This window comes from Pseudorca crassidens, chromosome 10 (assembly GCF_039906515.1).
Source record: "Pseudorca crassidens isolate mPseCra1 chromosome 10, mPseCra1.hap1, whole genome shotgun sequence".
In the NCBI taxonomy this organism is placed as follows: domain Eukaryota; kingdom Metazoa; phylum Chordata; class Mammalia; order Artiodactyla; family Delphinidae; genus Pseudorca; species Pseudorca crassidens.
In genome coordinates, this window is record NC_090305.1 from 86,909,262 (window position 1) to 86,935,822 (window position 26,561).

The 26,561-nt window shown below is 38.2% G+C and overlaps 1 protein-coding gene across 10 annotated transcripts in view; it reads left to right on the forward strand.

Annotated features, from left to right (window-relative positions):
• The window catches only part of MITF (melanocyte inducing transcription factor), a 223,798-nt gene that overhangs the window by 118,422 nt on the left and 78,815 nt on the right, over positions 1-26,561 (forward strand). For 5 of the 10 annotated variants that reach the window (XM_067755171.1, XM_067755173.1, XM_067755181.1 and 2 more), the window contains one exon: positions 17,388-17,637. In XM_067755171.1, the coding sequence (XP_067611272.1) occupies positions 17,388-17,637 (250 nt within the window). Of the gene's footprint in view, positions 1-5,452; positions 5,538-17,387; positions 17,638-26,561 lie in introns of all 10 variants that reach the window. The other 5 variants (XM_067755172.1, XM_067755174.1, XM_067755180.1 and 2 more) reach the window with 2 other exon arrangements.

The following is a 26,561-nucleotide window of genomic DNA, read 5'->3' on the forward strand; positions in this document are numbered from 1 at the left end:
TGGAGTAAGTGCTATGAAAGAAAGAAAAAAACATTTACTGGGAGAGTAAATAGCAGAAGTGGGTGTTCCTGCTTTAGGTAGGATAGGGGGCAGGGGAAGCCCTCCCTAGGGAAGAAAACAGAAAACCTGTGAGACCTCATCTGAAAGGTGGGAAGGAGCCCCCCTGGGAAGGAGCCCCTGGAGCAGCCATTCTGTCCTTCCTCCTCCCTCTTACCATGGGCCTGTGTACGTGAGTTTGGGGTTTCTCTGGGGCTCACCCCAGAGAAGCAGAGCCTCTTGCATCTTCCTGTTTATCTTCCCCATAGCACTTGAGAGATGTCTCGCAAATGCTGCGTGCATCAATAAATGTTTGAGTAAAAGGGCCTTTCGGTGGCATCTTTTTCCAGAGCGTGAACACGATGGCACGTGGGGAAAAGAGTGTTTGTTACTCTGGAGAGTAGTTTGTGAGTTTTGTAATCACTTTCATGATACTCGTGAATCAAGGCTTTCACTCAACATTCAAAGCATATTCATTGAAACTCCAAGTGAACACTTTAATATACCGAACTATTCAAGTAAAGACTTCTTTATTCAACAAATAAAGGGAACTTACATTCTTGGGTGTTTTTCTGTCACTCTTGGAGAGATAATTTACATAGAATATATTATATATAATTATGTGTATTATGTTGTATAATAGTGGTTCCCAGGCCTTACTTCACATTAGTCCTTTATGAGAATTTTTTTAAAAATATGGAATTCAAAACGATGTCTTTGGAGAGTCTCAATCATTTGTTTGGGGAAAGATTCTTGACATTTGTATTTTTAAATGCTCCTGAGTTGATTTTAAGGAGATGGAGTGGGGAGAAATGTCCCCAGGTGCTTCTGATAGGGATACACGTTTGGGAACCATTGGCTGGGATCACAATAAAACATGAAGGATAGGTGCTTCCTAAATTGTATGTAGGGGTGTAGTTCATGGGTCAGTATAGTCCTTGGCATGTATTAAGTCCTCAAATGTTAACTATTTTGAGGGTGGTGAGTAGAAGTAGTTTACTGAAAAGAGCAATAACTATCAGAAGGAAAGATATAAGAAAATGATGTGCTTTGGGGGCAATAAAACATTTGATACCCAAATAAAACAAGAAGAATTCTGACTGTGATAAAACAGTGGTTCTACTTTTCTTCAGCTGAGTTTTGGACAGGATAACAAGTAAAACCTCTTATCTCTTCTCTAACATGTTCAACATAGTGATTGAATTTTTCCTTCAAAAAAGATTGAGGCCCAAATTTAGCCCAAAAAAAAGAAAAAAAGAAAAAGGAAAAGTTGGCTGTCACTTGGATGTTTGATAGTTTTAAGTTCCATTTTAGTTAAGGTTGTCTTTGAAAAAGGTCAGTAAGAATTTTGATGACTCTAGTTGATTTGCTAGAATTTGGGGCAAGGAGTAGTAATTAAGATTTGAATTGTATTGGAGTACAGGTAATATTTTTATTCTGCATTCAGCGTTTCGTGTTAAAAAATAGTATCTTTCTTTTTCCTCTGCTACCAATTCTTAGTTTGTGTTTAAATTTAGGATTTCGGTGTATATATGCATTTATGTATATATGTATGTGTTTATACATGTGGATTTATATATGTATATGCACTTAGGATACATATCTGAATAGTACAAATGTGAACAAGAGAGTTGCTTACACATTAGAGATTAATCCATTTTAAACATATGAACATCAACCATGGGCTTTTTTTTTAAAAAATATCTTTATTGGAGTATAATTGCTTTACAATGGTGTGTTAGTTTCTGCTTTATAACGAAGTGAATCAGCTATACATACACGTATATCCCCATATCTCCTCCCTCTTGCGTCTCACTCCCACCCTCCCTATCCCACCCCTCTAGGTGGTCACAAAGCACCGAGCTGATCTCCCTGTGCCATGCGGCTGCTTCCCACTAGCTAGCTATTTTACATTTGGTAGTGTATATATATCCATGCCACTCTCTCACTTCGTCCCAGCTTACCCTTCCGCCTCCCTATGTCCTCAAGTCCATTCTTTATGTCTGCGTCTTTATTCCTGAACCATGGACTATTTATTCTACTAGGTTCTAGGGATACAATTGTAAACCAAACAGACATGGTTCCTGCCCCTCAGAAGACATTTGTTGAATAATTGCATGACTACTTGAGGGGCAGTATCGTGGAAATGTATGTAATGTTTTATGAATTTTGTAGATGGTGTCAGATGTGTAAGTCAACCTTTATTCCATTTGCCAGTGGGTATTTCATTGCTGTGTTCAGGGAGATCCCCCAAGAACATTAGCATAATATAGATATTTCTGAAGTACCATGAATAAGTTGAACACGTGCCCCTTAAAGGTAATTTTACTTGAACACTTACGTAAATGGTCAACTGTTAGCCTCCTTGGGGTGGTAGATTGACCAGGACAAAATGTCAGGCGATGTCATTGGCGGGACACGCCAGGGGAGCATTTGCCACCACATTCTGTCCCTGCTGGAATGGCTGGAATTGATTCCATTGGTTTCGTGATCAACGTTTGAGAGCCCACAGAGGGTACAGATTTTCCCTGTGTGTAAGCATGTAATAAATCAGGGTTTCAGTTGTAAAACTTCCCCGGGTGCATTGTAACTTAATGCAGCTTCAAATAGTGTCCAAGGTGGGAGAGAGTCCAGCTTGGTCTTTTAAAAAAATCATCCCTTTAAGGTCCTGATATGGTAATTTCCTTCCCTCTCTGTTTTCTTTGATCTTCCAGTTTCTTTATGTTTTTTTTTCACTCTGTTGCATTTCCATTGGTTCTGTAGATTGGTCAGTGTGCATCGAGAATAGACAGTTCCAACTACAATCATAATTGTAAGAGCTGTTTTTAATTGAGAGCTTACTGTGTGTCAGACTGTGCCATACACGTTACATATATTGTTTCCTTCAGTTTTAACAATAACCTACAGGATAGCCATTTATCATTTCCCCTTTCTCAAGTGAAGAAACTGGGACATGGAAAGTTTAGTAAATTTGCACAAGGTCACAGAATGAGTAAGTGGTGGGATTTGAACCTGGTTAAGTTGACACCAGAACCTGTGTTCTTCTTTTTTTTTTTTTAAATTAATTAATTAATTAATTTATGGCTGTGTTGGGTCTTCGTTGCTGTGTGCAGGCTTTCTGTAGTTGTGGTGAGCGGGGGCTACTCTCTGTTCCGGTGCACAGGCTTCTCATTGCAATTGGCTTCTCTTGTAGTGGAGCATGGGCTCTAGGCACGTGGGCTTCGGTAGTTGTGGCTCGCAGGTTCTAGAGCACAGGCTCAGTAGTTGTGGCGCGTGGGCTTAGTTGCTCTGCGACATGTGGGATCTTCCTGGACCAGGGCTTGAACCCGTGTCCCCTGCATTGGCAGGCAGATTCTTAACCACTGCGCTGCCAGGGAAGTCCAGAACCTGTGTTCTTGATTTTTATGCCAAACTGTGCTAGAGGCAGGAGAAGTGAGGTGTGGAGTAGGTTAGTAAGGGGAATAGTGTGGCATCTTAGTCATCTGTAAACCCTAGTACCCCGCACAATGCCAAGTGTGTAGAAACTCCTCAATAACTATTGTTAATGAATGCAATCATTTGCATCAGGGACGTGGATTCCCCACCCCACCCCCATTCCTTCTATTTATTGGTCTTTAGCTTTAACAGTAATCTACCCACTTTAATCCACTTCTCTCCACTCTTGTCCCTTCTCCCCTCCCCGTCCCCCATAAAGTATCATCACATCCTGCTAGGACTATTGCAGTAGCCAATCTTGCTCCTTCTCTAGGTGGTTCCCGATATAGCAGCCGCCAGAGGGACGTTTCTAAAAACTCTGATCTGAGCCCATCACTTCCCTGCTTACAACCTCTCAGTGGTTTCCTGTTCATTTTGGAACAAAATCAGTGACTCTTCTCTGGTCTCCCAGATCCTGATGGTCTGGTCCTAGCCACTGCTTTAGTCTCACGGACGCCATGATTTCCCTTACTCTCTGTCCTCCAGCCGCAAAGAATCTTCCTTCTAACTCCCCACTTCAGGATTCTTGCACATGTCATTACCACTGCTCAGAGACTCTTCTCCCATGTCTCGCTCCACACCGTAACTCATGACTGCTACCCCCACTCACTTCTATGCCCAGAGGCCCCTGCCTAAGGGAAACCTTTTCTGACCCTTACATTTTAAGCTTTCCCAGCTCCTTGTAGCATTTACCACATTTCATTATATATTTGGGTGATTATTTAATATGTGTCCCACTAGACTGTAAACTCCAAGAGTTTGCACAGTGCCTGGGACGTAGTAGGTGTTCCATAAATATTTATTCTACAAAAGAAAAAATGAACAAAGAATAAAAAGAGCCAGAAATAGCTTGTCGGAGACTGCTGGCTGGATATTTGCTATTATTAAAGGGAAATTAAAGAAAGATAATTTCATTACATTATAAAATTCAAGTTGGATTATGGCTTATAGAGACTGCATTGTTTTCCAACTATGTACTTCGGAGACAAACTCTTAGGCACAGAGAGGTGAAGTAACTTGCCCAGGATACACAGCTAGTCCATGTCAGATGTCTTTGTTCTGACCTCTGAATTGTGTGTAGGGAGAAAGACATATTTTCATAAGTGGGCAGGACATCCTTGGTGTGCTGAGTCTGTAGGAGCTGCATCAGTATTTGATAATATTGAGGTCATGTCACAATTTTAAAGCATCTTTTGAGAGCATGTATTATTATTTCGGCACGTTCAGAATTTAATTAGATGACAATCTAAGAATACACAGATGTATGGCCTAAAGATGTCCTAAAAGATAGTGCCCACAGTTGAAGCAGCTTGTGTTTGACTTCCACCAGGACTGGGCAAGGGTAGCCCTCCGTATATTCTTGGGATCTGAGGGTAAGGAATGTTGTCCAGATCTCTAGCTTGTCAGCAGGAGAGCACGTTCAGTAATCAAGCTCCAGTTCCAGAAATGCCTGTGCATGGATGCAAAGCAGCTAGAGGTGTGTGATGAGCTGATGCTAGAGGTCTCCCCAGTTGAGAAGGGGCAGAAGCTGTCCCACAACCCTCCTGGATTCTGTGGGTCTTTTAAGTGTTAGAAATTCACCGGTATGTGAAATTACCTCAGGTTTCCCATTCTCTGTAATGCGCAGCCACTGCGAGCCTCCACCGGTACCTGTCTGTGCTCCGGAGGGCTAAGTAAGCATCCCAAGGTGTCACCTGGCTGCTGGGTTGGATTTCTGGTGGTGCCTGTGTCCTGGCGAAGCCCCCGTTGCAGGGTGAGGCAGCATTTTTGTCCTGCAGGTACAGTAGGTACTGGATTAAACAGGTCTGCTGTTTCAGACAGACACCAGGCACGGTTGTAGCACGAGCTGTGCTTGGATTGGAGTTTCCAGGGCCTTATCAGGAGCCACCCCTAGTGACACAGCCAGTGCCAGAACTAACTTTGACTTTCACTCTTCACCAAGGGCTTGCAGAACACCTTAAAGGAAAAAAGATGGAGGCGCTTAGAGTTCAGATGTTCATGCCCTGTTCCTTTGAAAGCTTATATCTGTAAGTGAAGTTTTATTCTGGAAATAATCCTGGGACCACTTGACAGGAGTTTTGTTTTCTGGTTTTGTTTTTTGTTTTTGTTTTTTAAGGGGAGGACAGAGAAAGGGGAGGTACTATTCGGAGTTAAAAATACTGGAACTGTTACTCTGTGACTGTGGCTTTAATCGGCTTCAGCTGTAACCTCTAGTAGGTGGCTATGACAAGGATAACGACTAATTTGTGGGGGGAGGCAGGATTGAAATGCTAGCCCATTAGCTCTGCCTTCTCTTTTGAAATGGAATGTTGGTCTTAAATTAATCATGCCAGAAAATGACTGCTTGAAAAATCTGAGTGAGAACAGAGCTTGATTTATGATTACTAGGTAGACTACAGCCCAGCTTTGTGATGAATAAAAAAGGGTTTTCTTCAGGAAAACGAGCGTGCTTAGTGACATTGGTCAAAATTGCCCCATTGCAAACACTTTGGATTTTTTGCTTTCTCCCCCCCTGCCCCCCCATCCCCCCCAACTGTGGAGTAGTAACAGTTGCATTAATAAACATCTCATTTGCATTTCTGCATATTGATTTTTTTTTTCTCTTTGAGAGGAAAACAAAACATCCAAAATCAGAATCATCTGTCTGGCATAGAAATGTAGAACAAGCTTGAAATTGGCACTTTCAAAGAAATACTAAAATGGAGAAATGCTAAATGGATCATAGCTCTCCCCTCCCACTCCCCCATTTCCTTCAACATTTACTTTCAATGTTAGGCGATAAGATTTTAAAACAATACTAAAAGCTGTGTCCCTAAGTGAATAAGCATTCAAGCAAATCAACTTAAGCAAAAGCCACCTCTGGAGCTTAATAATTATTTACTGAACGTTCCTGGGTCATGAGAGAGGTTCTGATTAAGTCAGAAAAGCATTATGTTCAGCAGCTTGTGAAGGTGTGTTTAAAGACTGCAAGAATAATGGAAAAATACTAAATGTAGCAGAACTATTTTGAGAATTTGATTCTGAAAAAAATAAAATTCCCATAAATGTAATTGTGGTAAAAGTTCCTAATGTTCAGTAGGTAAATCTTTAAAAGGTTTTACAGTAGCTTTTAAAATTATTTTTCATTTGCTATTTTTGCTGTATTGTTTGCTTTTATAGATGTTTTTCATTGTATGTCATTAAAACAGTTTACTCATTTCTCTAAAATGATAGAACATTTTATGAACAGAGTATACATAATTGTGTATTTAAAATGTCGTGCTGTTAGAAATGTTATAATTTTCTGCTTTGTAAATCAGATACTAGTTAGGGAGATGATGGCTATTCTTTGTGATTCATACCCCACAACAACGTCCCCTAAAACGTACTAATTTTTGAAATATTATTTTTAAGCAAATTAATGGATATCATGATTGGATCAAACATGCCATTCAGCTTAAGGACAGTAGTGGTGTCATCCTTGAATTTACACCCAAATTAATTCTTAATTTCAACTACTTTTGCTTAATTGATTTTGAATTTTTTTTTTTCCGGTTAACTAGAATACTGGCTACAGGAACATGCTTCCTTTATGAACTCGCAGAATGAAATTCTTAGCACACATCTTTGACAAAACTTGTTCACTGAGCTGTTGCCCATTAACTTCTTTGTGCCTGCTCTTTTGGAGGGCACACACTGTGAATTAATTGTTTCTTTTGTGTTTTCCTCTAGGAAAGCAAAGAAACACCATAGCAGAAGGCAACATTGTAAGAGATTTGGCTTCCTAGAAAATAACTTGTCAGTTTTCACTAGTTTCAAGTTACTAGGAGCCTCAGAGGGTACCAATCCAGGAATTGAAGTACAGCACAGAAGAATCCATTGCCTATTACTTATTGTCTGCAGGGTGTGCTGGCCACTACGCTAAGAATCTTACTTGCATTAATACATTCAGTTCTCATACTTGCTCTGTGACAAAGGTACTTTTTCCTACCTCCATTTTGTAGATGACAAAATTAAGGTTTGGGCAGGTGAAAGGTCCTGCCCATGTCATATAGCTGAGAAACGACAGCTGGGATCTCAACAGAGGTATTCTGGGCCCATGTCTCGTGCCTTTCTCTGTTCCATTCTGTGGATTCTCATTTCAGATACTGAATGAATTGATGTTTCTTCCTCTGCCTTTTAATTAAGTGTGTTTCTCCGATGCTCAGATTTCTGGGTTATCCAAACTATAACTCCTTTGAGCTTTTGAGTGGCTATGATTAGTCCAGTGCCACAGTATTTGTCTATCAAATGGATTTCCTTATATCCAATTCAATGTTGATTATAAGGTGACTGTTCAGGGGAGATGAAAACTCTACTGAATATATACAATGATTATATGATCTATTCTGACTTGAGAACTCTTAAAACATGGAAGGAAAGTTTGTCTTAGAATTAAGGTAATACAGTAGGTCTCTAGAACTGAGCTTTTTGGAAAAAATGTGTTCTCTGCCACTGAATGACTCAAGCAAATGGTTTGACTAAAGGTCTTCCAACACTAAGGTTTTAGTGTTATCTGATTTTAGGAGGTGGGGTATTTGTTAGAATAGAGACACCAGATTTACTCTTTGGATAGATATTTATTTCATCCTGCTATATGCTAAGTATTTTTTAAGTGCTGGGGAATTTATATGTGAATAAAACAGAAATCTCTGCCCTCATAGTGCTGGCTCTATCTGGTCATGAAGGGCCAGGAACATTCCAGCTCTGTCCTTAAGTCTGGTTCTCATCCTCATGGTTCAGAGTGGCTGCCAGTCCTGCAGCCATTACAGCTAAATTCAAGGAGACGTGATGGCAAAGATGGGTATCTCTTTAGGGAGAATTTTTGGACGTACCACATGACCTTTCTGCTTAAGTCTCATGGGCAAAACTTAGGCGTGAAGCCAACCTAGCTCCTGGAAAGCTGGGAAATGTTGTGAGTGGCAGTGTACCAGCCTAAACGAGGAGAAAATAGAATGGATACTAGATTGTTTGAGTTGTAGCTCTTAGGCTGAAACATTGATTTTTTTTCGTTTTTGGAATAACTGTTACTTTCTAAAATGCCACAGAAATGAGCTGTGGTATAACAGAGCACATCCAACTGGCTTAAACAGAAAAGGAGATTGGGAGTCCCTTGTAAATCAATATCCTATGTCCAGGGTTATCAAGACTTCAGGGATGGTTTGATCCAGATGCTCTGTGTCATCTAAACACTGGCTCCTTCTTCATTCTTCCTTCTCAGGCTTCTTTTCCCTCTTTCAACTCATCACTGTTTCATTTAGTTTGGCTTTCTTTTCACATAGGTCCAGGAAGTTCCAGATTTATATCCCAGCATCTTTCCAAACATTAGTATACATAGAGGTCTTTTACCCCAGTATTTCTAGTCAATATTTCTATTTCTACTCAGCATAGGGCTGACTGTTATTGGACCATTTTAGAGCACAAGCACATTCGATGGGTATGCTGATTGGTCCAACTTACGTTGTGCTTCTATGTCTGGAGTTGGCAGCACCGCCATAACCTACCTTGGGAATGAAAAGTGAGGAGACTGATTTTTCAAGGTGAAATCAGGGTCCTTTGCCAAAGAAGTGGGACAGGATGCTGGGCAGGCACAAGTACCATGTGACCACCATAAATCATTACCACTATTTGTAAGGCTGGCTTTTAAACCATGACAGGTGCACACATTCACTGCTCCTGAGATCACAATCGGTACTTTTGTCTTGATTTCCACACAGTATTGCAGACTTTGCATCTTGGTTGATATGTTCTAGACATGCAGTAATTGTTAAGCGATTAAGGCTTTTGAATCTTCTCTGACCTGTTGTGACGTTGTCTAGACAAGTGGACAGAGCATGCCCTGTGACTGGGGCAGTTATTTGAGTAGAGATAGATGGCTTTTCTGTCTTTAAAAAGATCCTTCCAATTACTTTCACACTCATGTCTGAATTCTGTCATTAGATTGTCATAGTTTTGGATAAAAAGTTCTTTCTTTTAAAATACTCTTAAGTGGGATATCTTGTCATGCCATATCAATTACTTACACCTTATAGGCGAATTTTTCAGAGCCTTTTAACGCATGGCGTCTAGATATGAATGAGATTCCATAGTCGGACAGTGTAAACAAGAATTCTACAACATGGTCTAGTGAAAGGCAGCTTGATAGGAGAGACAAGAAGTGTGAGTGTGGGACCCTCAGCTTCATCCGCTTTATAGCTTTTTGATAGTAGGCTGACGGATATAATTTCTTCAAGGGGAATTGAGAGTTAGGGGAGCATGGAAACCCGTGGTGGCATCTGTGGGAAATGGAGGACAGTCATGGCCTTAAAATGAGGAAATGGCACCTTCATATCCTTGTTGGAAAATACCTTTTAGTAAGAGATTCTCCTTGGTTGGAGTGTATAGAAGTGAGAAACTCTCTTTGGGAGGGGTGAAAATAATCAACTTAAAAAACATCTGATGAGGAACGTTGCCTAGAAGAGCATTGGTCTAATATTACAGAGGTCTCAAACATTTTTGGCCGTCCCTCCTAGTTAAAGTAAGGTTTTTTTTCAAGCAGACTCTCTCAACGTGTTTTATTTTACTTATAAATTTTATACATGTGCCACTATACTAATACTATATTATAATATACAACATGTACAAAAATAGAAATGATGGATAAATTTTATATAAATTTTAATCTTTTCTTCCTGCACTCCAGGGTATCATTTTTTTGTACGCTCTTTTGAAGAATATTGATATATTGGGAATCTCATTATGTTCCTCTTTGATTTTGATGTAATCAGTTATTGAAATTACTCTTACTGGCATCTGTCAAAGGTCCAGCTTAAAGAATACTAATCCTGAGTAGATACGGAGAGACTCCGATGTTTTCAAACTAATTGGGGTACAGGTGTTGAAAAGTAACAGTTTTAGATTTTTAACTTGCATATGATTGCTGGTTCTTGCTTTTTATAATACTTTCCTCCTTTTGTACCCTGGAGAGTAAAGAGCTCCAGAGGACAGGTGTTCTGTCCACTCTGGACACCATGCTACCCTCACGTCTAGCAGAACCCGGCCCTTGGACATGCTTTGCCAAAGCATTCAAATATTTGTTGAAGGAAAGAAGAGGGGGAAGACAAGGTACACTCTGCAAGTCTTTTTATTTCCTCCATGCCAGAAACCTGTAGTATTTATTGTCTGAGCTGGTAATGTTACCAGAAAAAGCTGGATGTTTGGCATGTTTTCATGTTTTTTTCTTGACCACTAAAACCAAGGTTGGTGATGCCTGAAGTGCACAAGATCTCAATTTTTGAAGCCAAACTGTGAAATCTGGTACTTTCATGTTTACATGAGTTATACTCTCAGCTATTTTAAGTGAGATATATATTTATCATATATATCATATATACCATATATCAGACATACCATATATTTCATATATATATCATGTAGACAAGTAACAATGTATTTTCTTGTTGGTACTTGCTTCCACCATTCACGATGAAGAAGCCATCTTTACGCTTACAAAGCGATGACTTTGGAAGGAATGGAAAGGTTAAGATAATGGAAGTGCTGATCATTCTAAAATGTTAGATACCCAGACTGCCATTTAAAAAGATATGTCCATTTACTGACTCTTATTTCGGTGATTTATGCGCTTGGACTTACTTTCTAAAGACTCTTAAAAATTTCTTTTTGCTGACAGAACAACATTTTTGTAGATTCAACCTGTGGATTTTTTCCTAATGATAGAGTAGTTGTGTTGTAACCATGACGATCCATTGGCAGTATCTGCACAAATGTTTTTGTCTGTTTGATTTTATAGCCTGTTTGGCAGGAGTAAGTAGTCCTTCCCATTTCATTCCGTTCAACATGTTGGGTTCAGTATCAGAAGGACTCTTCAGAGCTCTTGTGAGGGTTACTGGAGGTGGGGAATGGAATGTGCATTTCCTCAGACATGGAAGAAAGTGTTCTGGTCTAAGAATCAAAGATGTGGGTTCATGTCCCAGCTCTTCTACTAAACAAATGGGTAATCTTAGGTGTTCTAGTTTCTAAGCATGGCATCCAAATCAGGAGCAGAGTTTTTGTAGACACATTGACTCCTAGGCCTTAGCTAACCTGAAGTCAGAATTTCTAGGTATAGAGCCTGGGCATTTTGACTTTAGACAGCAGATATTGTGGCAGCCAGCCTTTTGCATTTGGAAACCCTGGTAGCTTAACGTGTTCTCCGTATAGCTTTCTTACCTGTGCATGAGGTTAATTATCATGCCTTCCTGCATCTCCACTGTGTATGTGATTAGCCATTGTGCTTTCCTGGACATAATTACATTGTATCCAGTACAGGCAAATGCTAGGCTTTGAGCTCTATCACCTGAATGATTATAAAGAAGATTAGTTTTTCCTGGAGAAAAATGTTAGGATTTTTACTTTATATCTGGTGAGAGAACTGCAGGGTAAATTATCTTCCCTCCACTCCAGCAAAACTTTGTCAGATTCTCTGAATTAAATAGGGATCGCCTAAACCTTAAAAGGCAGATCTGCTATGGTCCAAACTTGCATATAGGCTTATGGAAATTCACCTCCTTGCATCAAAAAAGAAGTAGCATGTTCATGGTTTCATATTATTTTACCACTAATTTTTGAGCTCTGTTCCAGTTTATGTGACCTATGTTCTGGTTATCGTGCTAAGCTTTTTACATCTATTACAAATTTTAATCCTCCTAACAATGCTGAGAGGCAGATATATTAAACAGTCTATAAGTAAGGGAAAACCGAAGCTCAAAGAGATTGACTGACTTGGCCATGGCCACAGGTTAGTAAGTGTCAGGGCTGTACTCTGCCTGAGGAATTGAAGAGAGGAAATGTAGGGGAAAGTGTATCAGCTCCTTCCTCCTGAAAGGTAAGTTTCAACTGACAACCAGATTCATGTCTTGGATGACGATGATATGGAGACCAAAGACTGATTCCTAAAGTCTGGTGAGGGGGTTTTGGCATCACTGTTAAAGGTGAGGGGTGGTCAGGCAGGTGTTGTTTGGATGGCAAGGTATTGGATTTCATGGAATTTCTGATACATTTAAGTGGTTGATCAAGGCAGTGGAATTAACTCTGAATTTAGGAACATACCAGATAATTCAGAGCACATGTCCACATACCTCTGTCATCACAGAGAAGAGGCTGACTTTGAAGGTTAAAAATGTAAATTCAGCCATCGAGGTAGGAACTTGAGTCACATTTATGGCTATTTATGTAAGTGTCCATATTCTAGCCGCTGTGTTGAGCACTTTAACTTAGCTCACTCAATCACTGCTGTACATTTAGGGGGTGGGTTTTGGAGAGGCTCAGAGAGATTGAGTGGCTCGTTAAAGATCAGATTGCTCAGCAGTGACTGAGCTAGAACTTGCGTCCAGTTGATGGCCGTCCTCCTTGAGTCACCATTGAGCAATTCCCACTTGTCAGGGAGGTTGCATGTCTGGCTTCAGTGATTCGGTAAGTGCCAGTAAAGGCATTTGTCTCCTCTTCATTTGGCTTTCAAAGGGTGATTTCTCGTGGTGAGAGGTACACCTTCCCATGTGGAACTAGATAAGAGCCAGATAATCTACATAATTGACTTAATTTTAAGGCATCGTAGAAAAATTATGTGACCCTGGCTTTAAACTCTATGAGATTAGAAACCAGGTGTTCCCAGCACCTGGCACAGAGGAAACACTCAATAACTATTTGTTGAATAAATGACCTTTACATAATCTGATTAAAAGGAATCAGACTGATGGAATTAGGATTATCTAATGCAGATTGGGCCCTGGATGAGTTCAGTTAGCTTTTAAAATTAAATGCATTGGGACAACTCTTCTTGCTTATTATTAGTAGTTTAAGCATCAGGTCCTCATTTTAAAAATAAGCTTTTGGCCACCTGTAATATTGTCACATAAACCTGGACTTTGAGTTTAAATCATTATGCTCATTTGACCTGGTAACACTTTGAAGTGTAGGTATCTTCATTTTTGTCAGCAAGGTGATAATTGCCCATTCAATTATTTCTAAGAGAAAGCAATGTTTAAAAGATCGAGATTAAGGCTGAGACTCTGAGAGTCATCTTTAACATGGAAATATCCCGCAGGGAGTGTGTGTAGTGAAGTGACTACTTTTTCCTTTTTCTGAGAAGATTTATTAAAATGTCAATTAGCTGAGCCCTGCTAGCTTTTCTTTTGTGGAATTTTAATTTATTTATAGGGGTCTACCATATAAATATTTATTTTTTTTCCTGTTAGGCTATTTCAGTAAATGCTTTAAATGATACTGTAGTTGACTTTAAAGTCTGCAGCCTTAGTGTGGTTGATAACTAGTAACTTTAACTTAAGACGTCGCAAGAATGCTTTACTGTTAATTGAAAGGATTTTCCCCCCTGTATCACGGCCAATGGCTCGTCTTGAGCAGCTAATTAGTGCGATTTTTCCACAGCTGCATTTGCTATGGCACAAAGGTTTGCTCCTGATTTTATCAAAAGGATCAGTCTCTCTGGGAATGTTTTAACCTGACAGGCTTTGAATAGTAAGACCATCTATTTATTTATTTATTTTAAAATAGCCTTCTTTTCTGGGTTTAGGAAAGTACATTTGAGCTCTGAACACATACTCAAAAGTGGGAAAATGCATTTTCTTTTGATGGCCTTTTAGCAGAAACTTAAGGATGGAGTATTTTTGAGGAATGGCTAGGTATTTTTATGGTGTGGATGAATGTATGCTATAAAAATAATACAGAGTATTTACATTGTTCAGTCTTGTACATCTGTAGGAAACTATAAAGGAAAGAGGGATTAAGTCTTCTGGGATTCTGAAGACTTCCAAGAGAACAAGTGTGCTGGATATAAGGCAGTACTTTCCCATCCTATTGTCAAAATACTGTCTGTGATGGATCCAGTGTCTTCTAGCCAAACGGTGGCTTTGATCACTCAAGTTATTTCTTCATGCTTGTAAATTAGTTCATGTTCCTCATGTTCTTCAATTAGTGGCATATATTCTGCCATTGAAAAAATACTATGGCTTTATTATGGTTTGCAGGGGAAAAAGTAAAGAGAAAGAAATTTACCTATAATTCCACTCCCACGGTGGCAACTGGGATCATCTTGCTAGTCATGTGTGTATTTGTGTACATACACACTCTCTCCTTATTTTAAATTAGAATGTAAATCCACTTTTGATCCTACTTTTTAATTTACTCTTAGGACATGCATTTCTCACTTTGTAGTTGTGCGATTAAAAAAAGGTATATTATCAAATCTATGTATCATAATTTACTGCTTTTTAAACCTATTTTATTCTTAAGTCTTTTGAATGGTTTTATTTGTTTCCTCAACTTTACCGAGGTATAACTAACAAAATTATTTAAGGTGTATAATGCGATGATTTTTTACATGTATGCTTTGTGAAACACATTTATCACCTCACGTGGTTACTATTTATTTTCTTTTTTGTGGTGAGAACACTTAAGATCTGCTCTTTTAGTAAATTTCAAGTGTACAATACAGTATTATTAATTACAGTCACCGTGCTGTGCACTAGATCCCCAGAACTTACTCATCTTATAACTAAAAGTTTGTATTCTTTGACCCACATCTCCCCTCATAATTTACATAATCATGTTCATATTAAGGGACAAATTTAGGTGGTTCACAATATTGTGCAATTTGTCAACAGCTTTGTTAATGTCAGGTTTTCCACATTTTGAATTTTTTTCTTAGGAAAATTATCCATCAATGAAATTTCTGCATCAAATTGATAATACTGTTATTTTCTTTTTTTTGATTAATTAATGTACTTTTGGCTGCCTTGGGTCTTTGTTGCTGCACGCGGGCTTTCTCTAGTTGTGGCGAGCGGGGGCTACTCATGGTTGTGCTGAGCGGGCTTCTCATTGTGGTGGCTTCTCTTGCTGTGGAGCACGGGCTCTAGGCGTGCGGGCTTCAGTAGTTGTGGCACGTGGGCTCAGTACTTGTGGCTCGCGGGCTCTAGAGTGCAGGCTCAGTAGTTGTGGCTCACCAGCTTAGCTGCTCTGTGGCATGTGGGATCTTCCCCGGACCAGGGCTTGAACCTGTGTCCCCTGCATTGGCAGGCAGATTCTTAACCACTGCGCCACCAGAGAAGCCCAATACTGTTGTTTTCTTAAAGGTTTGTGATAATGTATACCGGCAATGGCTCAGGGTAGCATTATCTTTGCACTTATTCTTGTAGTGAACATTTTTTTAAGTTGAATCCTACCTTGAATACTTTACTGCAGCTGGGTTTTCTAAGTTTATTATATTGTGTAGTTTTTATTCACAACCATAAATATATCTCTACACCATTTTTAGTGGGTATATATAGTATTATATTATATTAACTTATCATGGTTTGTTGAACCAGTTTTCTGTGCTGAGTAATGAGTTAACTGCTAGTATAAGTTTTATTATGTAATTTTCTGGAACTATGTGAGGGTGAAATGCAAACATTTCTTCATCCTTTAGCATGTTTTTTTACCTGTAGAGTTTGAAGGTTCCTATCTTTAAGGAGTTTATAAGGCTGGTCTGTGATTTAATGGCTTTATTTTGCCTTTGTTAGAAGATAAGGACAATATTGGGATTTATACTCAAGGAAGGAAGCTTAAAGGTGCAAATACTTCTTTTGGAGAGTAATTTTGGAGTGAATATTTTGGCAAATGTTACTCTTTTTCTGTTTCCAGTGCTAATTAAGATTTTATATTCTTTGCCCTAAATAGGGATTTTTTTAAAAAAGAAAATGATATTACTGGAAACAATTAAAATTTCTAGATAATAATAATTGCAACAGCAAACATTTATTAAGGCAGTACTACATAGCACTCATTAAGGGGTTTGTGTGCCTTATTTCATTCATTATTTTATTTAATCCTCACAAAATCCCTAAGAGGTAGGGCTTTAGCGTATAAATGATGCAAAAGACATTTAAAAAACATCTCCCATTTCAATAAATGGGTAATTAAAAAAATTATTGTTATTCCTCTTTTTTGGATATGGTAACTAAGGCAGAGAGGTTTAATTATTTGCTGATGTCATAGAGCTGGCAAGATAAGCAATAGAAAACCATATTTAGGAAAATCAGGACGTCCTTTCTTTTTGACTTACAACAAGGGTTTAAACTTTTTAAATAGTTTTGGGTAGTATAAGTACCATTGCCATTAGAGGTAGGCCTCATGGGAAACTCACAAAGTGTGTGTAGGATAGGGCTTGCCAAGGTGAATCAGAAGAAAAGACAGTATAAAGAAAACCAGGGAAAGAAGAATTGGGTTGTCAAACTAGCTTGTCTTCTGCCCTCTTTCCTGACTGGGGTCGAGTTCAGTGTTAACATTCTGGTCCAAATGCTTCTTTCGTTAATAATTTTTACTTCCCTGTATCATAGAAAAATTTCCCCATGACAAAGTTCACCTTTTCTTTAAACTATTCTGTGTTAGTAAACATTTCAGATACCTTCAAGGAATTTAGATAGCACGTAGGAGTCGTTATTTGGTTAGATCTGGCTATAAAAAAGGAAATCAAACCATTTATTTTTAAATGTGGAAATCTGGGTGCCATTAAGACGCCTCTCTTCTTGGCGCTTCATATGGTGGCACTATATTTGGTGGTGATGAGTAGTATGCAGTATAAAATGTCAGAAAAGTAAGTGTATGATAAAAATGCCTGGATGCAATCAAGCTGACTTCTTTTAATTCAACTACTAATGACTTAAATCCTGTCAGCTCTTGATTTTCAATTAGGTGCAATACTGCTCTGCGATCTGATTATATTTGCCCAGGCTCATTTCATAGTGTGGTGCAATTTAGGATACCCCAGAATGCAAATGAGGTGTTTCATTAGGGAACTAAATTTGTGTTTTTTGGTTTTCCCACAGCAGTTCCGAGGAGCATCCTGGGGCCTCCAAGCCTCCAATAAGCTCCTCCAGTATGACATCACGCATCTTGCTACGCCAGCAACTCATGCGTGAGCAGATGCAGGAACAGGAACGCAGGGAGCAGCAGCAGAAGCTGCAGGCGGCCCAGTTCATGCAACAGAGAGTGCCCGTGAGTCAGACACCAGCCATAAACGTCAGTGTGCCCACCACCCTCCCCTCTGCCACCCAGGTGCCAATGGAAGTCCTTAAGGTACGTGAGTGTCACTCTTGTTGGTTGGGCCAAGCCTTCTTCTTCTTCAACATTTTCCATTTTCTAGGTGTTTTATTTATCTCATCGTGTATTTGGTTATATTGACCCATGTGAATCATATTCATAAATGTCAACTCCATTGATTTCTACGTGGCTTTGCATTTCCAAAGAAGGATGCCAACTAACTGTAAATTTGATAGTAACCCTCACTAAATGGGGGAAGAGTGTTGATGTTTCATGAGAAATTACAAGGAGCAATAGAGGTTTGTTATGTTATCTTCCCATCTTTCTTGGGGAAAGTTTCAAAATGTACAAGTTATCTGAAATGAGCTTCTTCTAATAGCTTTTATATATTTTTTCCCTAAATACGTTCCATGGCCATTCTTTAGTTTTCTTCTTTCTTGAGTAAATAATCTTGGCTGTAGCATCTGATTCTTTTAGAAAGTCTCTTCAGATATAAAACAGTAGAAACGCTTTCTACGCTTTAATAACCAGACTGCATAATCCTTTAACTGAAGTGAGTTGTCTGTTTTGGGTCCCTTTGATTTCTTGCTAGAGTAGAAACTGCAGGAGCTTGTTAGCATCATTCTACTGGGGACATATAGCTTCCTAATTACCACGGGAAATTGTAAGGAGTCTAAGAATAGAATTCCATCTCACACATGGGTCCTCCACATCACATTGGGAGTTACTCCTTGTTTAAAGATACATTCCAGGATGTTAAAAAAAAAAAAGAAATTAGGTTAGATTGAATTTTTCATTATCATTTCAACAGAGTGCTATTTAAAAAATTAAAATTTGAGGAAAAAAGCAAATTGAGCAATCTTACTAATGAAGAAAAATGTGTCTTAAGTCAAATTGGCAGTACATATTTTTTATTATTTAAATTTAGAAAGATATAGCACATTATTTAGATGTTTATGTTAACGTCAAATGTTTGTTTTAAAACGAGTATTGAAAAATAAAATAATAAAAACAGAAAAAAAAGATAAACATTCCAACTCTTAAATGTGACTGATGCAAATAAAGTTAAAAGAAAAGTAACAGGACTTCCTTATTTTTTAATATTTTTAACCCCATCACCTAAGTATTTCATTCGGAAGTGTCCCAAGTATTACTGTTTATTAAACAATGTGAACTTCACCCGCCGGTGATTGATTGTTGGGCATTGTATTCATTTCTGTGCTCAGAAAAAGGACATCTCCCACTATTTAAAGTTTACTGTGAAAGCAAATAGAGAGGATGCTGTGTTTTCATTGGGAAGCAATCTGTGATTCTTACCAGGAAGTAGGAAAGGGATTCTTTAAAAACAAATTTTAAGTCAGTTGTTTTCTTATTTGCAGAGACTCTTAAAACGTAGTGATGAAGTACTGAAACTCTTGCATAGAGAAACCAATTAAAATTCTGTTAGGGTGGAAAAGATCCAAATGGTTTAGCATAAAATTTTACTCTAATGTGATTGAAGTTCTGGGTATTGCCACAATTAATAGGTATTTTATGCATACCCTCTCCCCCCTCCCCGCCCAAGTAAAGGCAAGGTTTTCTCTTGGAAATAGATTTTACATTAAATCTTTCTGTTCTGCTTGGGTGAAAATTGACAGTCACTAGGTTTTTACAGATCTAAGATTTATTTAAGTTGTCTGGTGTTCACAAGAATCATAATTGTTTTGCCTATACCTTAGATTATTTAAACTTGTATGAATTAAGGAATAATAAAATAAAATGTGGAGAAATATGTGTGTTTTACTTACTATAATAGTCTGTTTTTTTAACCTGAAGGACAAATTTTGGAAGAGATGACACGGACTTGTGTTAGTAGTGGTTTTTGTCTAATTCAAAGGTAATTCTTGATATTATATTAAAATATATTAGCTGAAATCTATATTCCTATTAAGGCAGTTATATCCAGTGGAAGAGAAATTACCCAAATATGTTGAAAAATCATTTCCATATCATTTTTAAAAGGGACATCATCGTTTTAAAAAGTTTTTATTACTTAGAATATGTAATCGTGAAATGATTAAAATTTAAATCTATACTAATTGGTTTGAATAATATACCCGTGTTTCCTTATATGTTACTATGTCCTGGTAACACTGGCCTTAGCTGCAACCCTCAATTTAGTTATGCCAGAAATATGTCCTAAGTTAAAGCATGAATAAATTGTTAGAACTGGGAGACCTAATCTAAATAAAAATGAACAAGTGGTAAATTTATATTTCATACTGAATTAGTTTAATCTCTATTTAACTTGTGCATTTTTATACTTCATTTATATAAAGTAGTGAAGTGTGTCATATAAATGAAAAGAAAGAAGTGTAGGCATAGCAATGCGGATAGGTTTGGTAGCTATTTAGACAGATTTTAGTATCCTTAGGTAGGTGGAAGATCAAATAAAAATATATGATTTCGTGTAAGATGGCATTCTAAGAGCTTCAAATTACAGTTTAAAGGAGAGTATCATAAATGATTACTTCAAATACTTAAAATACTTAGTACTTTATGAAAATATTTTGCATATTTTCAAAAGTTTTATGTATGAAAATATTATGAATTATTTATTACGGAAAGGTAAGTGAGAGAAATGTTTTTTTCTTTTCTCTTTTATAGTTTTTAAATCGTAAGCATATTATTATGAAGTAAATGGTTAATAGAAAAACAGCTAATTTGCTTAATCTTGGCCCATTTTTCTATGAATATACATTTTCAAGGCGTAATACTGAGTGTACTAATTTATACATGATGATACAGATTATTTTGAATAAATATCCTTTCTAATAGTATAGTCTGAGTAAATTCATCATTTAATTTTTAAAGATTTAAATTGCTGAGATAGAACATACCTGCTTCTCAGTGGAGGTAGCTGTGTACAGTCAGACATGCTAGCGTGTGCTGGAGAGTCCTGGGCAAATCTCTCCTTCTCCCACTGGTTTGCAAGAACTTGATAGAAAATCACACACACAAACTCATGTTACCAACATTTTGCTGCCAGTGGGTTGAATGACTGATTTTGAAAAGCTAAATTAGTGTTTTCTGGTTAATCCCTTTTCTTTTGTAGAGTTATGCTTAAAATATGAAGCTTTATAAAACATGTTTTAAATTGTTGACAGCTTCTAGTAAATTTAGGACTAATCTTTGGAATTCATAGGGATTGGAAATTCGCATTACTCATTCCTCACATGGTCGTCGTTCAGCCTATAAATTCATGAAGCTTTGCAGGATTAGCCTCTGGTTTCTACATTGATTTAATTGATTTATGGCTTTATTCATACTATTGATTTTTATGTTAGGCGACATGGAATGATTAATCGTATTGCTATGTATTTACATATTGGAGATATCCTTTAGGTTTCTTAATAACAGCCCTATTCAATTGGGTATTGTAATTTAAGGATGCTTCTTTGTCATTAATGAACCAGTTCCTGGAGTGCATGATGCATTTTCCACAGTAGTGAACAGACTCTGTATGTTAAACTGCAAATGAACAAAGTATGTCATTAAGAACCATTAATGGAAGCGGTTTCTTCCACAGGTGGGTTTTTGACTTGCAAGCCTGAGGTTTGCAATTTGATCTATAGCTTCTTTCAGACAAAAGCAGAGGAACCAGGGAAAGGCCTTGTGGACACATGTGAGGTCTCGTGGCTGAAGAAGCACCACATAGTAACCACTGCATTTTTGTCCGCACAGCCATCAAGCATGCATTTTCACGGTCTCACCTCTCCAGCTCTGATTGATTATAGAAACACCTGGTTGCTCTAATCTTGGACTGGCAGGTTCATCAGAATTCCTCCCCCTGCATGGACTCTGACAGTGTATACCTTGAAAACCTTAGTGTATAGTTTGAAAACATTTCTTTGTTTAGAAATATATAGGAAATTGCAAAGGATTTCCCTCTCTACATGCCTTCCTTCCTTTCTTCGCCTTGGAATTTAAAAATTTAAAGGCAAGGTGTTTTCTCTGGAGTAAATTGTATATTGAACTTTTCTTTTTCCTGAGGAGAAAGGTTAAATGAATTTAAAAGAAAAAATTATGTATTTTTGGTAATTTTAGGATATTTTCTTTTAAGTAGTTTGAAGGAATTTATTTTTAAATTTTTCCTTTTTTCCAAATCATCTCAGGTAATCCAAGGAATTAGGCAGATTAGTGCAGAGTGAGAAAGGATGCTTGCTGTTCATCAGATACCGAAACACATTTTCGGTAGGGCCCTCTATATTGTAAACTAAATTTACGTTGGCATTTATTTGGTGGTTGTCTCATGGTGTGGCATCCCATTTAGATGGTGATTCTAACAAGTCAGGATGGTTGGATGTCCTGTTTTCTTGTCACCATGTCCGACAACCAACATTCCATGAGATTTCACTGATGAGGGAAAGGGTGGGTGATTGAATTGCTGGCCTTTCTCTGTAATTTATGAAATCTACCTGATGTTGAATTGTCAAGGTGTAGGTTATGCTTTAGGTATAATACAGAAATAGGAAGAAGGTGCGTGAAGCTACAGGTGAGTTGGTAAGTTACAAATTAGAAGACGGGATGGCTCCCACACCCCATTATGCATTTGATTTTCTTCCTGGTTTAGGCAGGAATACAGAACCTTGATAACATCACATTGGCCAAAAGAAGCAAGAACAGATGCAGCATGTCTCAGATCGGCTTGCCTTGGTCCCCTTAGTTAGGGAACCTTGCTTCAGGTGCTGACCCCATAAGAAAGGACATCTGAGTATTCTTCTAATCCCATAGTCCATGGGCCATCATATATTTTTGTTACCAGTCAGTGTGACTTACACATACATTCAGTGAGCTTTGATTTCAGAATTGTTTATAAACTTCGGTGTCCTTTTGTTTTTGAATCAAACACAGTGTTTACAAGGGAACATCTTCTCTTGGGGACAAAGGGATTCAATTTCCATGTTCCACAAACATCTTTTCATCTTCCTAGAGACCTTGTTTCCCTATAGGGTCTTTGAATCTCTCGGTCGTATTACTTTGATGTGTTCAGTGTCACATATAAGGTAATTTTCTTTCCCTTTAAAACTTATTTTTATTGGAACTCCACTCAATACTCTGTAATGACCTATACGGGAAAATAATCTAAAAAAGAGTGGATATATGTATAACTGATTCACTTTGCTGTACACCTGAAACTAACACATTGTAAATCATCTATACTCCAGTTAAAAAAATAAAATAAAAATTATAGACAATACTTGTTAACTTGGGACCGATTTAAGCAGTGTGGAGGGAGAATCCAGCAGGACACTCTTCCTCCCTTCCTCTGCCTCTTCCCTTTCTCGAGCTCCTAGGAGGGAAGCTGTTGTTAACAGTTTAGGGTGCAGCCTTCCTGACATCTGCTGCTTTCCAACTTACAGTTCCCTTTTGTGGGAGCTAGGTCTGAAGAAACGTATTAGGCAGTTTAGATCAGGTGGACGTAAACCCTATCTTTCTTTGTTCACCTTTTCAAATGCCATGAAAGAAATAGTTTCTTCTCTTTCTGGGTTGTCTGTACTTCTGAAAATATTGCTTTAAACTCCCTGCTCCTTAGGCAGAATGGGAACTTCTTACCCTGTGTATTGGAAACACTTAGATCATTCTGGTGCTACAAGTGTGCGCCAGTTTGCCTGGGCAGCAACCGGTAGCCCATTTGCTTCCCGTGCAAATGGGAATGCATACCTCCATGGGTAAGGGGTTAGTCATCTCAGGGCTGTCACAAGAAAGTACTCCGTAGAGTTGGCTTACATTGGTGAAATCTAACTCTAACTTAACCCAGGCTAAGTAGGGCACGCATCTCAGTAAATGTGCATTGATTAATTTCAGACGTCTTTTTCTTTCTGCACTGCTTTTAGTAACTAGGGACAAGTAATGAAATGCTGGCTGAAGAAAGTCATCTTTGCTTAGATTTTTAGGCCTGGTCCACTTGAGAGAGCAGCCCTGTGGGGAGCAACTATCTAAAACAAAATAGTCAACCTTGACATAGCTAAGCCTATGAATTAATTCCATTTTCCTGGAAACATTGAAACATCAGCTGTAATTCCATGTTCACTTGTTAATATTGGCACACAAACTGGAAATGATTTCTCCCACTATGAGCACATGGCCATTTTTATGTGGCCAAGGGGTACCATAGAATCGAGGTGGTGTGATCTCCTCAGGTAGTGGATTGGGTCTGCTGTGCCCAGTGGACACCTGAGCCATGCAGGTTTAGGAGGGTCACATTCTCTTTAGGGACGAGGATCTTTATTATCTTCTCAAAGAGCTACTTTGCCATCACTGAAGTCACCTTGATGGGTTTACATGAAGAGCAGCTGCTCATCTCCTCCTTTTCTGTTGTTAAAAGAAGCCATACTGATAGGCGCAGTCTCTTCTCATTTACACAGTTCTCATAATCCTATAACTGGAGGTCAGGGTAGCATGTTAAGGAGAGTACTAAGGTCTGGGGCCTAGGAGTGAGGACTGAAAATTGGAGTGAGCCTCTGTTTTTATCTGGCTTTGAATGGTAATTTCTTTCCAGTGTGATGAAAAGAACATCACATTGAAGAATGCATGTGACCTATAGCACATGCATTCTTAACAGGGGTTATTGTCCCCCAGGGGTACAAAAATTGGCTCTTGAAGGCCAAAAAAAATCTAAGATGTTATAATGGTTTGTGATCCTCTAAAGGGCCATAGTACAAAAGCAGATATATAGTATATGTACCTGTTACAATTTCCTGTGGTTGGGGATGAGGGGAGAGGTAGTTAGGGGGAAAAAAAAAAGGTCTAAAGAGGCTGCTTAGGGGAGGTGATGATGGAAAAAAAAAAGACTTGAGAAACATTCCTGTTTCTATGCTGAATCTTTCTTAACTCCTCTCTTTGTGTTGTGTTTAGAGAATACTTAGGCTCTTACAGATGTGCCACCTGCCTTCCAGCTAGTCTGTACCTCCTGGAAAACTGTTAGAATAGTAGTCATGGTTGGCATGTCCACCACTGGGCAGTTATTACTAATGTCCCCATTTCACAGATGTGGGAACTGAGGCGAAGGGGTCAAGTAGCTCATTAGAAGTTGATGAAGCAAGTGGTACAGTCAGGATTTGAACTCACTCAGTTGGACTCCGTGGCCCCAGTTTCGTAACCATTGGTGGTAGTTCCTCTCCTACAGTGAATGACCTGAGAAACTTTAGGAGGCAGAAGTAGCAGTGTTTAGTTTCTCAGCCGACATGGTAACCTGGGACCTGTAGCAAATGTTTATTACAGATCTTCAGACCATAGCTTAAAATTTTTATAGGAATTACTGGTATAACTGTGGTACTACCTAAAGCAACTTTGAGGAGGACAGGTGATGACTGCACAGACATTAATTACTGGCTGTGTTAGGTTGTAAGCTGAACCCTTCATATCTTTTGTCTTATGTATCCCTCTAGAAGCCCTGTGAGATAAGTATGATAAGCCTGATCTTCCACAGGAGGAAACTGATGCATAGAGAGAGATAAGTCACTGAAGTCACACAGTTAGACCCCTCAGCCTACTTTATTTACTTATAACCACATACCCTGCTTCCTCTACATAGCTCAAGGATAGCCTCTAAACGTTTCTTAAAAAATCACCAGTAACAGACTATGGTAGAGCAAAGTGGGAGGTTGAAGAGAAACTACAGAGGAGTCTCACAGGCTTAATGGAAGGATACTTGATCTTAAGCATTTGAAATTAGTAAGGGGCCATCCATATTGAATAATTAAAGTGTATCCCTGAGTCTCCACGATATGCCAGATGGAAAACCTGGATGCGTTCTTGCTGTATAAAAAGACTGCCTAGCCACATTGACCACTATGGTAATTATGGTTTAGTTATAGTCATCATTATTGGTCAAAAAGCACTACAGTGAAAGTTCCTGTAACAACATCCAAAAATCATAACTCAAGATGACTTATGTTCTAGAAATCCTATTGACCTAGGCTATTACAATTCATATGCTTTATAGTTCTGTACATTTCAATAATACATTCGTATTGTTGTAAATGATTTTTAAAATACTCATTTTGGTAGACTTAGCACATATTTTTTAATATGAATTTTCTCCTGAGATTATGGTTGTATTAGAGTTTTTCTTCCCCTGCCCCACTGCAGTATGTATTATAACTTTTGCTGTATTTTAGCAGTTAAAGCTGGGACTTCAGTTCTGGTTCTTTTTCTCTTTGCTTCTAAGTTAATAATGTCAGCTGTCATAAATCTTATATTACTGTATGAAAAGGTCATGAATCTTCTTCACAATGTTACCTACATAATCCCAACAATTAAAAGAAGAACTTAGATTTGAAAGACCACCTTCTGTAGGTATGCTCTTGAACAATAGAGATTGTGGACATGTGTAAGCAAAATCTAATTTTAACATTGCCCTACTAAAATAAGTGGGTGGGATCTGTGTTTAAAAATATGTAAAGTAGTACAGTGGCTTTGCACAAGGTTAGAGCTGCAATCAGTACTAGTATATTGGCTCCTGCCCTGAATATGTCTCTTGTTATTGACTTCTTTGAGCATCAGTCTAAACTTTAAGGAAAATTTAGCTCCCAACAATACAGTAGTCTTTCAGACCTCGTTTATAAAGTTAGATGTTTTTGCCTATTAATTTATAGCTTTGCAAAAATGAGATGAATCAAAATTGGAGCAGATAAAATAGGAGGTTATTAAAGTAGATAATGGTCCTAGAAAAAGAACTGTTGTAATCACTGTTTTAAAAACTAGACAATATTCTAGAAAAGGACCTAGATGAATCTATACCAAACTGTTCTTACTCATTACCTCTGGAATGGGTTTGGAGATTCGAGATGGTGGTGGTCAAAGGCTTTATTTTATTTTTTTAACCAGGAGAGCATATGCATACATTTTTCATGTAATTAAATGGGCATCTCTTAATGCATTTTATTAGGAGTCTTAGCAAAGTTTTTTTCACCTGT